This window comes from Python bivittatus, unplaced genomic scaffold (assembly GCF_059951505.1).
Source record: "Python bivittatus isolate LINGU-HERP-01145 unplaced genomic scaffold, Pbiv_v1 ctg000220_np1212, whole genome shotgun sequence".
Taxonomy (NCBI): domain Eukaryota; kingdom Metazoa; phylum Chordata; class Lepidosauria; order Squamata; family Pythonidae; genus Python; species Python bivittatus.
The window spans coordinates 16353033-16367635 of record NW_028277048.1 but is presented as its reverse complement, the minus strand read 5'-3'; the positions used below and the strand labels follow the sequence as shown (position 1 = coordinate 16367635).

The 14603-nt window shown below is 39.6% G+C and overlaps 1 protein-coding gene across 2 annotated transcripts in view; it reads right to left on the bottom strand.

Annotated features, from left to right (window-relative positions):
• Nucleotides 1-7799, bottom strand: part of OS9 (OS9 endoplasmic reticulum lectin) — a 41059-nt gene extending 33260 nt beyond the window's left edge. For both annotated transcript variants that reach the window (XM_088137980.1, XM_088137981.1), the window contains exon 1: nucleotides 7602-7799. In XM_088137980.1, coding sequence (XP_087994106.1) covers nucleotides 7602-7769 — 168 coding nt within the window. In that variant the 5' untranslated portion in view covers nucleotides 7770-7799. The remainder of the gene's footprint in view (nucleotides 1-7601) is intronic.
• Between the last annotated feature and the right edge of the window lie 6804 nt (nucleotides 7800-14603).

Sequence of the window (14603 nt, the reverse complement as noted above, 5' to 3'; positions counted from 1 at the left end):
TGCTCTTCCCCAGTAGCATATTGGACACCTTCCGACCTGAGGGGCTCATCTTCCGGTGTCATATCTTTTAGCCTTCTAACATTGTCCATGGGGTTTTCTTGGCAAGGATACTGGAGTGGGTTGCCATTTCCTTCTCCAGTGGACCACATTTTGTCAGAACTCTCTGTCATGACCTGTCCGTCTTGGGTGGCCCTGCACGGTATAGCTCATGGCTTCACTGAGTTACGCAAGGCCCTTCGCCACGACAAGGCAGTGATCCATGAAGGAGAAACATTGTTTAGCTAGCTGATATTCCTCTTAGCCTGCAATTCTATATCTACTTACTTAGAAATAATCCCAACTGAATCTCAGTAGACTAATATAGACATTCACTGCACTGTAATCATCATCTATGGCTAAAGTGAGGTCCTAACAATCTCTTGAAGTTCAACATTATATTGGCATGTAATTCCCAACATGGAATACCAGATGTTATATTTTTCTTGTGCATTAACTGCAATTATATTACTAATTTCTCTTGTAATCTGTGCAGAAATCTTTGGTTATGGGGAAGATTAGAAGCAAAACAAACAAATCCAGAGTAACTTTTATATTTCTACTTTGTGGAAACACAATGCAATTTTGTTTCAACACATTCCTCATTCACTTTAGGATCCCCATATAGTCCAAAGGACTGAAAGATAAACTCTGTTCCCTATAGAAGGCAGCAAGCCTATCAGATTCAGTATTGCCACAGAAAAAAATGCAGTTATGTCCCTCCACTTTGTTCAATCTTCAGCAGCATGTTGCAAGGGAATATTGCTGAGGGCAGACAAATTGTCTTTGGGGCAGAGTTCAGGATTTTTTTTTAAACAAAACCCTGATAAGCCTTCTAAAAACTCCTGTTCATTTAGCCAAAAGGGCTACATCAGCTGAAAAAAAGTGAAGCTGTTTGAGACCTGGTTCAGATGAACTGCATGCAAAATAAAAATTTGGCTCCCTTCTTACAAAAGAAGGGCACAGAACTCATGAGTAAGCCAGCAAAGGTGCTCATATATCAGGTTCCACATCTACCTCTCAAATAATAAACAGATTTATAAACTATCTCTGCCTTGAATGCTTGGGAAAAAAAATCTAAAGCTGCCAAACAATACGTACCTAAATGTGGGGGAGGAAAATCCCATAAGGCAAATTACTATTAATATACCTGAATTAAGGTGGCATAATCTACATCTTGGAGGAAACCTTTTTTTCTAATGCACCACTCACTAATTGGAATGGCTGCCAGCATACCGTTGCCTATCAGAACATAACTTATGCAGTGTCCCAAGGGTCATCACTTTGAATAGAAAACACACAGTGATTCCCATCATCCCAGAAGGCCCTGACACCAAGTTAACAGTGTCTGTGATTTTAGTTAATTATCATTTTCCTTTCAGAATGTCCTCTGAAACAGTACAGAGAACCACTACATGTGCACATTAGTATTTAGCACTTCAGATTCAAAGGAAAAAAAGATGCTTCAGATTACTGGGGGGGGGAGTAGAAGGGGAGGGGTCTCACATAGCACATGCTGTCAACTCCTTAAAGCCAAACATATAGCAGATCATAATTCTGAAAAAAAGATGCCACAACCTTAAATTACTGCCAACAGGCGATGCCTATGCAAGTGCCCCATTTACTCCAAACTATATTTTTCTCTTTGAATCTGAAGCACCACACAGCCCTAATATTTATGGAAAGTAACTATATAAAATAAAACCTATTAGATATTTTACCAAGTGTTTCAGGATCACAATGACAAAAACTTTAAAATCCTCCAAAGGTTCTTGCCTCTTTACACAACTAGTTTAATAATCAGTAACCATAGTAATCTTCACATCCTGTATATTAAAGAATGGCATCTGTTACAACAATGGTCTTGTCTACAATATTGTTAGGAATAAAATATTAGGATCAGTATTAGGAATGAAGAATATATTCAACATAACTAATTCCTGTAACAATCAGATGCTTATTAAAATAAGTGCCAGGTGTCTGAGAAGAGCACCAAACTCTTCCAAAGTTATCTTTGATGGCATTGGAAGACTGCTTTAGCAGACACATCTCCTGTCACAGATTGTGGAAATATCTGAAAAACAACTGGGCTGTAAACAAGAGATCCACGCTCATCGCTTACTTACATTAGAACGGAGTCTAAACCTCACTGAGTGCATTGGCAGATTCAGAGTTTCCACAACAGGAAACAACAGGTAGGAAGCACTGCACCAAATTCTGATGGGCATAACAACAGTGGAGGAGGGAATGAAGATTATACATGATTTAAAATGTACAGCGGGTAAATTAAAGCAAGTTTGGGAGGAATGTCAGGTTCAGCCCAAAGAACTCCAAGAGACAATGCAAATACAGTTCTGTTGTGTTTATTAGCTTCAACCTCTACACAGAATCTCACCAGACTGAACCCAAGTTCCCAAGCCAGCCAGCCACAACACCGTGAATTCCTTAGGGAGGTGCCAGCCTCATCTTCTTGAACTTCCCACGCTCCTGTTGGGGGCTAGGAACACGCTTATCTCCCTGAGCCTGGTCTTCATAAGCCCTTTCCATCACAAAGAGGGAAGTTTTCACCTCCATGGCTGGGTGTCTGGCCTCTTGGTTTCCCAAGAAACATTAGCCTTCAAACAGCAGTAGATTGACATTTACAAATGCACTTAACTGACAAAACTGGATTGTAAAGTGGCATACTTCAGTGATTCAATTAAGGTAGTGCACAGCAGATGCCAATAACTAGGTTACAATCAATTCAGGAAAGCATTTGTGCCAGCACTGCAGAAAGAATCACAAGTTTAATTCAAGGAAAGTCTACTGGGCATTCTCTTTCTTATAAATATCCTTCCTTCCCAAAAATCTCAAAACCTGGATCAGCCCTCTATTCCAGGCACCTGAAATTCTTTAGTTTAGCTTTCCCCAATCACGTATTCCCAGATGGTCTCTGAAAATAACTTGCAACAGCCCCAGCTTGCATGGCCAATGGTCATGGTTGATGTAGTCTGGGTTGCAGAAGGTCAAATTATCCATATGTAGCCTGTTTGAAGAGCAGGTGGCAGTTGTGGCTAAGAGGGCCTTTGCACAACTTCGTGTTGTGCATCAGTTACACCCCTTCCTCAATCGGGAGGCCCTCCACATGGTCACTCATGCCCCAGTCACTTCCTGGTTGGATTACTGCAAAGTGCTGTACATGGGGCTACCCTTGAAGAGTATCCGGAAGCTACAGCTGGCGCAGAATGCAGCAGTGCTGACAGCTGTGAATGCCCGCGGGGGGCCCATATAGCACCTCTGTTACGCGGGCTGCATCAGTTGCTGGTTTGCTTCTGAGTCCAATTCAAGGTGTTGGTTATCACCTTTAAAGCCCTTCATGGCACAGGACCAGGTTATCTGAGGAGCCGTCTCGCCCCCATTATATCAGCCCGCCCCACTCGGTCTGGCAGAAGGGGCATGTTGCAGGCCCCACCAGTCAAGGAATTTTGACTGGTGGGATCTAGGAAGAGGGCCTTTTCTGCCATGGCCCCTGCTCTGTGGAACAACTTACCACCTGAGGTGCAGTGTGCCCCCACTCTCATGGCCTTCAAGAAGAGCATGAAATCTTGGCTATGCCAGATGGCCTAGGGGTCAGATGGGGGCTCACACCAGTAGAAGTAGCTTGTGGGGTAATTGATTTTCCTCCCTGTCATCTTGAAGGTTTTTAGTTTTTTATGTATAGGGTTTGTTTTATATAGCCTGACTTTTTAATTAATTAATGTGGTATTTATTTTTTAACTGTTTGGGGGTTTTATTCTAATTGTGAGCTGCCCAGAGTCACCCACTGGGGGGGGGCAGCATACAAATTCAATCAATCAATCAATCAATCAGTAAAGCAGGACAGGCAACCTTTTCTTGTATCATAAAGCTTATTTCTTCAGGGGTAATATGATGGAAGGGGTTGAAGCAAGCAAGGAGCAAGATTCTTTTGAATGCCCCTCTTGACATTTTTGTTCCTTTCTCCCAAGCAGTAGGCTAACACAGATAGATTAGTATCACGTCCAGAACTCTGAATATGCCAAGGGCGTTTGAAATTAGGCTGACCTGTGTGAGTAGCCCAGGGTGTCAGGTGGCCCAGCCTGGATGTAAAGTAAGAAGTCATGATCTACCCACTACAAGCTATGTGCCTTCTCCTAGAGTAAGACAGGAAATCAACTAAGAAGCAAGCTAGCAAAGCCACTTGGCTTTAACAGGTTTAAGGCAAGACTTTTCTAAATGCAAAGGAAATCAATGGCAGTAGTGCTCAAGCCACCTCTAATAATAACTCTTCGATTTCTCCTGGGTCACACAGATGGTGCAAACTTCAGGTATGATGATGCAACTCTTGCCAGAGTAGTAAACATAAAACCATGGTGGCATATTGCCAAAGTAAGCCACTGTTTCCCACAAGGGCACACTGTAAGAAGCAGAGAGAGCATACAACAGAGTTGGCAAGGGCCTGAGATGGCCGCTGTTAGCACCCAGCTATGCTCAGCAACTGTTAGAATGGTTTAAAAATATCTAAAAAAACAAAGCATTAATGGGATTTTGGCAGCCTCTTCGGGCATTGGAGCAAAAACTGTACTAACATAACCCATACCCAGGGGAAGGCACCATCGTACCTAAACCATGACTGTATTTTAAAACTTCCTCCCTTTATTAAAAACTATGAAAAGTACAACATGACCTCACTAATGATGTTTCCTATTTGAGCTAATTTTAGACAATTTAGATAACAGCTCAAGAGTAGCTTCTTGTTCGCCATTAATATTAAGCATAGATGAAACCGTTTTTAAATGTTACTAAGGAATATAAATAATTGTTTCCTAATAGTTACCATATAAGATGACACTGCCTTTAGTCTAGGCCCTTCTCTTCAATACTTTGCTACACTCCTTCAATTGCAAGTGACCATTACCTGATTAACCTATACCTTAGCTGTTGTTTTAAGCACTGAAATGTCTAATCCAATGCATTATTTTAATTCTCTTTCTGAGCTAGACTGGTCCATTTATACGGATATGTTTTGGACATACACTGAATTTTAAAAAGAAAATTTTAATTAATTCTGATTTAAGGAAATCTACTTTAAATAACTTCGGTAAATTAACAGACCCAATTAAAATTATGATTTAGTTTTCCTTTAAACTATAGTAACAGAGGAAGTGAAACTGAGAACTCTCCAGTTTTTTCCTGAGGATTATCTGGACATTGACTTAGGCCCTCAACCTTCAGAAGGATAAAGAACACTCCTTTAGAGAAAAGAGAAATCTGTAATTCCAAGGATATTCAATGGTCCAGACATTGTACTCCTTGTGTACACATTGCAGCATTAAATGCCCAAACAGTATTTTGCTAAAGGCATTTTATCCCCCAGTTTTTTCATTGGTTTAACTTAATCCTTTTTTCTAATCCAACAATGAACCAAGTACCTGGAAGTATGGTGTAAAATACCTGTTTAGAGTAGATTTGATCCAGCAACTGCCAACATGGAAGGCAGGACCACCCCAAAAGCATGGAGAAAGCACTTTAATGGCAAGGAAAGCTCTCTCCCCATGTTGCAATATGGCAGGCTGTTAAGAATACTGTATAAAGGAATTACTTTTATTTCCCCTATCCTGTAAAGTGGCCCAGTGAGAATTTTATTTATTGTGAGAAAATAAATTGCAGGAACACCTGCCATGTCATTATCATTTCTGGAACATATTATTGGATAGATTCTGTCTCTATAAATAACTAACCATGTATTACAGAGGCAAGAGGTTTTATTAGATGACTTGAAGTAGGATTTTAAACTAGTCAGTTTTCAGAAGCTCTTCTCATATTTATATCTATGTAAGACCAGTTTTATTTACCAATACAACATAGTGTCTATATTTTATGAAACTCTATAAGGTGCAGTATATCCTGATAGCGCTATAGAATAAGAAAACGAAATTAGCTTTTTCCATGAAATGAGCATGAACTTTGCATAGCAGAATCTCAGATTATAACTTAACATTCAACATCTGAAAACTAACACAGTCTGAGATATTTCTATGTTAAGTTCATATATTATATCATGGAAGAAGCTAGTTTGGCATCCTTATTATACAACATTATCTGCATATATTGTACCTTATAGAATTACAAAAGTAAAATTGGTTAAGTTCTACACTCAGAAAGTTACAGTCTAATGCTGACAAAAGTAAAATGGCAAAAGGAGAGAGGAATGTACATATTCCATGCACACTTAAATTTTAAGCTGATGGGAAGCTAATTTCTAGTAGGTCAAAATGTATTGTGATGGTGATTTTTGATCCCCACAATGCTGAACTTGATTATTTACTCACAGTTCCTTATTTGTTCAAGGCTACAAAAAGAAATCTTAACCAGTAACATGTATATAATGCTATACCTAAAATTAAGTATCGTATTACTCCATAAACATAATCAAAATATTCTACCCTATGTAAACACTTCCTCTGAGGTTGTGTGTGATTCTAAAACTGGAAAATAATCCACTTCAGCCTCATCTCAACTCCAATTATCTTGTCCTTCCATAAGAGGACTGTGACACTCTATGGAAATGAAAATTGAACTTTAAAGAAGCAGGATAGGAAGAATGTTGATGCCTTTGAACTCTGGTGTTGGAAGAAGACTCCTGAGAATACTGTGGACAGCCAAGAAAACAAACCGATGGATCAATGAAGAAATCAACCCAGAGTTCTCACTTGAGGCACAGATGACCAGGCTACTTCGGACACGTGTAAAGACCCAACTCTCTGGAAAAGGCTCTAATCCTGGGAAAGGTAAAAAGAAAGAGGAGAGGACAACCAGGAGAAAGGTGGGTGGGCTCAGTTCTGGTGACGATCAATGCACCATTGGGAGACTTGAAAGAACAGGTTAGGGATAGATCATTATGGAGAAAATCTATCTACATGGTTGCTAGGCGTAGAAAATGACTTGATGGCATATCAATCAATCCATCCATAAGAGGTAGGTGAGTTTGAATTTGAGACTTTCTGCATGTAAAGCATGTCCTGAACCACATATGCTACTGAAATCAAGAATTAAAGTGATAATTTAACACCATGTAGAAAATAAACAGTTTGAAGAGAGACTTTAACAAAAGCAGCAGGGTGGTTGTGGTGGGTAGTGTGGTAATAGCATATTCCAGAGAAGAAACCTTACAGATGGCCAACCACAGGTGACATCTTCTAAAACCTAAATGATCACAAATTTCCTTGTTGCACGGACTGCTACGCCCTGAATACAGCTACCCCTTCTGGATTTCTCTCCGTTTTCACTCCTACATACACACACTTCCTGCATTCAGGGTGATCTTGGACAACTTCAGGCACAATTTGCCTATAAACGTCACAGGTTGGATCCTTTCGAGTCAGCTGTTTCCCCACTGCATTTTCTCCCTTCTCTGTGAACGACGGAGGAGGACCCCGAGCACAAGAGCTAAAGCCACGACACGCACGTCCCAAGGCGCTTCTTCGGGTCAGCTCCAACCTGCTTCACAGCCGCACCTGACGCTCCTTCCGCTTCCCACCACCCCAATTCGGCCCAACTCGCTTTACCTGCCCGGCCATCACAGGCTCCGCGCCGATCTCAATGCCGTATTTCAGCTCGCTGAGCTCGTGCAGGTTCAAGGTGCCAAACGCCTCGCCCCGTCCCAGCTCCGAAAAAGCCGCAAAGAGCGCAAAAAGGCCGCAGAAGGCCGGGAACCGAGCCGCCGCTGCCGCCATCTTCCTTTCACGGCTCCGTCCTGTTATTGCCCTGAGTGACGTCGGCGTCGGTGACTCCTTCCGCCCGTTGCTTGGACTCCATCCGTCAATCCCTACGGCTCTGGGGAGACGTCAATTATCACATTGAGGCTTTTCTATTGGCAGTTGCAAGGGAAGTGGTTATAACGGGGCGGGTTGAGGCGTTCCTGAAAAACCTGGAAAAACTGGATTGGGTCGGTTCCCCGGCCAATCAGGGTAGCGAGCGCCGGCACACGCTGAGGCTAAAAGAATCTGATGAGTAACAATTGGCCAAGGTAAAGCCATCATAGCAACCAATCAGGATGCCAAGCGCTTGCCGTCCCGAAAGAGTGCAAGTGCGTAGAGCCATTTATTTGAAAATCTCAACCTTAATATCCGCGCGCTTTGCGCCTTCTTATTTCAATGTAGAATCACGGCCACCAAGTTCAATGCATGTATGCGTTGAAGTTATTAGCAAAAATCCGTCTTACCGTTCATTGCACAGCGCAGGGGGGAAATACCAGCAAGTAATTAATCCACATCATTTAAATTTGAACAAAAATAATAGGAATTACATAGTGTGCTTATGTGCTAGCTCTTAGTTGTAATTTAAAAACTAGCATCTCTTTTGAACCAAGCTTAATTCCTGGTAACTACACGGCCCTATGATTGAATTCTGGCGCTGGACTTATGGAGGGCCCCACATTGGGGAAGGCTGGTTTTGGGTCTGTTACTTGTGGGATCTCGTCTTGCATAACTACCCAGCCCAGAGTCCCATTGTGTTGCTTTAATGGGCTTACAAGGATTTTTACAGAAGAATGCCCCAATGAGATTATTGAAGTTTACTCACAGATAAGCGTACAAACAGTTTTATTCTTAGCTGATATTAGTTTTTGGTGGAAAATAGAGTAAGGAATCTACAGATACAGTGTTAGTATTATTATTTGTAATATTAAACTCAATCAAGATTACTTTGAAGCAAGAAAATTAAAATTAGATGCCTTAGCGTTCAGAATTCAGGGTTTCTTAAATAATAACTACTGAATAAGCTAAATCCTCTCTCTAAAATTAAGCAGAATTTCATGTTCCAGAATTTAACAAACTTATTAAATTTAACATATGGGGGTTAATTTATTTCAGCACTAATTGAATCCAAGCCAGGTTTCCTTTGTACAAAAGAAAAATGTTCATTACATCAGCTTTTGCTTGTTTGCTGATAATCAGAAGATAACATTTCCAACAGCATTACATTTAACTTCACTTTTTCATTGTTAATGAACTGATAGTTTTTGAATAATGCATTTTATTTATGCATGTATTTATTTACTGTAAAGACCAATAATAGCAAATGCAAAGAAAAACAAAATGAGAGACTAACATAGTAGAAAAGTAAAAAGAAAAGAGAAAAGAAAAGAAAAGAAAGAAAAAGAAAAGAACCAGAAATTGACTAAAGGAGTTGCAGACCATTCAGACAGCAATAAATCAGTGTGGGTACATTTCCAGTATTAACCCCAGAGCTTTCTTATGGCAATCACAATCAAACAAGATTTGGCAACTTTCCTGGATAATTCTACAGAATGATCTGTTAACAAGAATAAAGCATTCTGTCTTCAGGCCAACCCAAGTGGTTAATTAGTAAGGGGCAATAGAAGAGGCTGAACTGGGACATAGTAATGGTATCCTATTACATTTTCTCTTGAAAATCTATCAGACTGAGTAGTGAAAACACTCTCCTATGTTGGAGTGAAAGGATGTTTAAAAAGTAATAAGTTATAATGTAAAGAATTTGTTGCAGAGGTCACCATTATAATAATAAGTTGCTTTGTTTCTGACTCTAAGGCCAGGTCAAAAGTTCTGTCTATAGAATGGCTTTCTCATAACACAACATTACCAAGAATTGAGCTGAGAGACCGCAAGAGGTCAGATCCACGGCTGTGCTTTTCTTTCTAGAAGAAACAAACTTGTCAACAAGGATATTCCCCAAAGACTACTTTTAGTCAATACTTTAATCAGAACATGAGCCTCAATGGAAGTTCCAGCTGAAAAAGGGCATTGAGAACATAATAGGGAATGCCAAGCATAGTTAAGAATTTAGACTAAATTTTCAGAATTCAGACATGTTTTTCAATTATGGGGGAAGTTGACCTGCCTCTTGGCAAAGAGAACTGCTTTTGTTTTAGAATAATTAATGGCCAATTTTTCTTCACTACAAAATGCTCCTAGGTGTTGCAGGCTCTGCGAAAGACCCACCTGCATCACGGACAGAGTGACTTCATCATCAGCATAAAGGAGGATCAATATGGATTGAATAGCCAGCCCTGAAACTTGAAACTGACTCTTAGACAGAGCATTAACAATGGAATTCATAGAAAAAATGAAAGGGAAGGGAGCAAGTTATTGAAATGGAGAGAACTCTGGGAGTGGCACATTTAATTTCCTGCAGCACTATAATTAAATGAAATAAAAGCCAAGCTATAGTTGTAACTGCCAATTTTCCCCATAATCTTTGTCTAGGTATTGAATCAATCAACACCTGCCTTCGAATGAATGAAAGAACATTCAGAATATTTATTTATTTATTTATTCGGCTTGTATGCCACCCATCTCCCCCATGGGTGACTCTGGGCGGCTCACAATAAAAACGAAGAAATACAATTCTCTCCAAGATGGCTAAAAACTATAAATAATTTAAAAACATATTAAAATACCGTAAAAAACCTCCTCTAATTTTGGCCCTATAAAAATCTGTAAGATGCTGGGGGGGGGGGGCAACCCATCATCCCATATTTGTCTCTCAAATGATGTGGCACAATTAATTTATAAAAAGTTAGCTACCCATACCTGGGCCCAACTTGCTCCTCGGCCAGTGATTGACTCAAAGGCACCAAAAATAAATAAAATAAAATGGCAGGCACCCCAGTGCCTGTTAGCACTCTCCTTAATGTTTGCCATGTTCCCCACCCCATCTAGTTATCTCTGAAAATTATTTTAAATTTGGACTTCCTGGGGAAAATGGCAGACTGAAGACAGCTCCGCAAAAAAGTGGAACCGACGTTTGGGGACTTTTTAAAGGAGTAGATCAGCTCCTATGATCCTCTCTGGATAAAAGAATGAGACACGAAATTGCCCAAGCTGTTTTTTCTTACAGTTGCCCCTCATGAAGAGACTGTAAAGCGGCAGTTTCTGGAAGGGGAAAAAATCAGGAGATGGGGTAATTCTCCATAATTGCTCAAGCTGCAAATGGAGCCTTTTCAAAGGATATTAAGTTTGTTCTCTTCCCTTGCTAATGAACTCCAGAAATTGCCTATTAATTGCTTCAAAGAAAGACACCTGCTGGAAGTTAGACGAGGCTGGAAATACCTGGTGAGTGCCTTCAATCCTTAAATTAGAATATGAAGATCTATTTGTATAATCCTTAAGAACTTAAAATAAACAGCAAAAAACAAGACAAGGTTTTGGCTATAGAAAGTCTTAGATGGGTTAAGGGCTCAGAAGATGTTGAAAGATTGGACTTTGAATATTAAGATTTTGAAATTATCTTTAAAGAATAAATGCATGATTATGGGAAAGAAAAATTGTTTTTGAGACTGGAGACATAACAAGACTAGTAATTTAAAATGGCATTCATAGATATTTTTGAGGAACTGCATTGTGATCCGCGTCAAGAATTTAAGTCAATTGTGTTAGCTATGTTTTGTTTTTTGGGGAACAATTTGTTCCCAGAAGATGATGTTATAGAACTAGATATGCGGCAAAATTTACCCAAGAAAAATATGAACAAGACTCTGAATAAGAACTTGTCAACACATATAAAGAGAAAACTGGTTGAGGCTTTAAAAATTAAGGAGGTAAAAATGACAATCCCAGAGACCATTTAGAATAATTTTTTTGTTGGATTCACAAAGGAGACTGTTTAAAGTACTGAAGAAATTTGTAACAAGGATCAACAACCAACAACAACCATCTGAATGGATTACAGAGAAAGATTGTTCTGTATAGAAGAAAAAAGGAATATAACTGAAGGGATCAATATCTAAACTGACAATGAATCAATATCTAAATTGGCAATGTTAACTTCATAGTTTTAGAGCTTGCAAGGAGTTCTTTATAGCCAAGCTTCAATACTAACAGCACTTAGCGAAATTGCAAGAGGAAGCAACTAACCACAGATGAGCTACTGTAGCTCAGGTAACGGGTAAAACTCCTGAAGAGACTGGCCTGATAAGAGGAGGGAGGACCCAGAACAAGGGTCTGCAGGGATTGACAAGGTATAAGAGTTAGGGAGAATTTCTTTAAATTAATGTAAGCAAACAAGGGCGGGGAATAATGTATTCTGCTAAAGTTTCTTTGACTGGTTGTAAAACTCATCTTTATTATAATGGTACTAAGATCTGCCTTTTTAAAAATACTATAAAAGGTTGTGGTTTTGTCTCCAAGGGTGTGCCACCCTGCTGTCTCTTAGTGCACGGTGTGAGCACCTAGACTTTTGCTTGGCCAAATAAAACGCTGCTTAGAGAAGTCCCTGCTTGAAGTCTCTTATTTTGTGTTGCTGATTGATTTCAAGTTTTCTGGGTAGCCGAGAACCTTACATAACATTGGATTATTTGACCAGGGTTAAAGGGGACATGTTGTTATCTTGGGTGGCTCTTCTGATATCTTAACTGGAAAAATGTGGTATACTGGATTTGCTTACATTTAACAAGGTGTTATAGTTTCCCCCCCTGTAGTTACTTTATGTATCTTAACTTTATATTATTTAAAATGGCTTTGCATTTAACTGTCAAAGTAAGGAAGTTTGGTGAATTTCTCTCTATAAAGGAGAAACAATTTCTCTTTGTTATGCTAAATTTTAGTCTTTTGTTTATAATACCAGGATTATATTTGTGAAATATGGATTTGTTTATAGTTTACAGTTAAGATACGGAATGCTTATTTGAATGGGATAAGTGGCTATCTGGGGTGGGGTTTTTTGGAATGGTTGGTATCTGGAATAGGAAAAGTGATATGTACTGGAGTCTGTCTTTTGTAAAGGAGAATTGGTCTCTTTTTGTTATGTTAAACTTTGGTTTTCTTTTCTTTTGTTTGCATTAGGACATTGGGACTGTAGGAATGGGCATGGGAGCTGAATCTGATAGTGAACCTGAGTATGTGGAAGTTGAACCTGCATGTGAAGACATGTGTGGTGGGCTGGCATATGAGAATGTGTGCATCTGTGATAGAAACTGTACTCAGTGTTCTTGTCAAGAGTGATGTATTCCTTCCCAATGACATGCCTATGCAATTTTTAAAGATAACTATGTGCTTTATGGCTTCCTTGCGACCCCCTTGCTTGTTTCTGTAATCTTTAAGCTTTAAATATAACTATATTATTTAGTGATTTCATTGTATCCTTAGAGATAAAAATAATTGTATGATTTGTGATTTCCTTGATCCTATAGCAGAGGTGGAAGAGACCAGCTATGGTCAGTCTGATGAGATGAGTCATGGCTTGGGCAACTAACAGAACATACAAGATCTATAAGCCTGTAATGTGATTCTCCTGATAGGATAAGGGGGTTGGGGTTAAGATAAGTTTAAGATAGATAATGAGTAATAATTAATGTATAGCAGAAGGAGGTTCTGAAGGACACAGAAACCCATTTTTGGTTGAAGTCACAGTGACCTGGTGAAATAGATAATTTTATAAGAAACACCTGCAGATGTTTGTAAGAAGTTAACCGGTTTCTTTATTTAAACTGTCACGTGGATCCTGCAAAGAAAAAGTATATAAGCTATGTAAAATCCATAATCAGGACTCCCTCCATTAGCTGGGAGTCTCCAGTTTGTTTAGAGCTCTAAAATAAAGTGGATAGAAAACGTCTGATTTTCATCTTGGTGTTCTGTTCACCTCGCACCAAGTCCCGAACCTGGTAATTAGGGTCGATTGGCAGGACCCAAACAGGATCATTTTATGCTCTTTAAATGGAATTCTGTTACAGCTAAGAATAGAGATGTGAAATGTGGAGTTTCATATATGTTAATTAATGTTAATATTGTAGAGCTCTGTTTGGATGTCTTGCTGATAATTGGATTGGAGATTATGTTACTTATTTGATTTGCCTATTGTTAAGAGATGGATTATGGGATGAGAGTTTTATATTCATTAAGAGGAGGTGAAGAGATAATGGAATTATCTTGTCATGATGAGGGTGGGAAGTTGCTTTCTTGGGGGGAAGGGTTTTTCATATATATACACACGCACGCACACATGTATGCATGCATGCATACATACATACATACATACATACATACAGTAATACCTCGGTTCACGAATGCTTCTGTTCACAATTCGGTTCACGAACAGCACCGTTCACAAAATTTTGCTTCCGTTTGTGAACTCCGCATCGGGTGACGAACACGACCCGTGGCCATTTTCCCTGCTGTGACACGTGGTCGTGGCTTCCTGTAGGGAGGGGGGTTCTCCCTCCAAACAATAACTGCCTCCCCACCTGCCTTCCTGTCCTCCATGCCTCAAGCAAGGTTAGCGTTCTCTCTCTTCATGGTGTACTGGACTGTACTTTGTGTCATATTTTTGTGGTTTAAAAAAAAATACATATGGTTCAGAACAGATTAACTGTATTTACATTGAACCTTATGGGAAAATTTGATTTGGTTCATGACCAATTCGGTTCGCGACCAGAGTCGTGGAACGAATTAAGTTCATGAACTGAGGTACCACTGTAAAAAAAAAAAAAAAAAATTCCCCTCTCACCCCTATGGGTGGTCTGTGTCTTCCTCAATCTCAGGTCCTCTACCAGAGGCCTGGGAGTTTGAGGGTTCTCCGCAGTATCTTAGCTG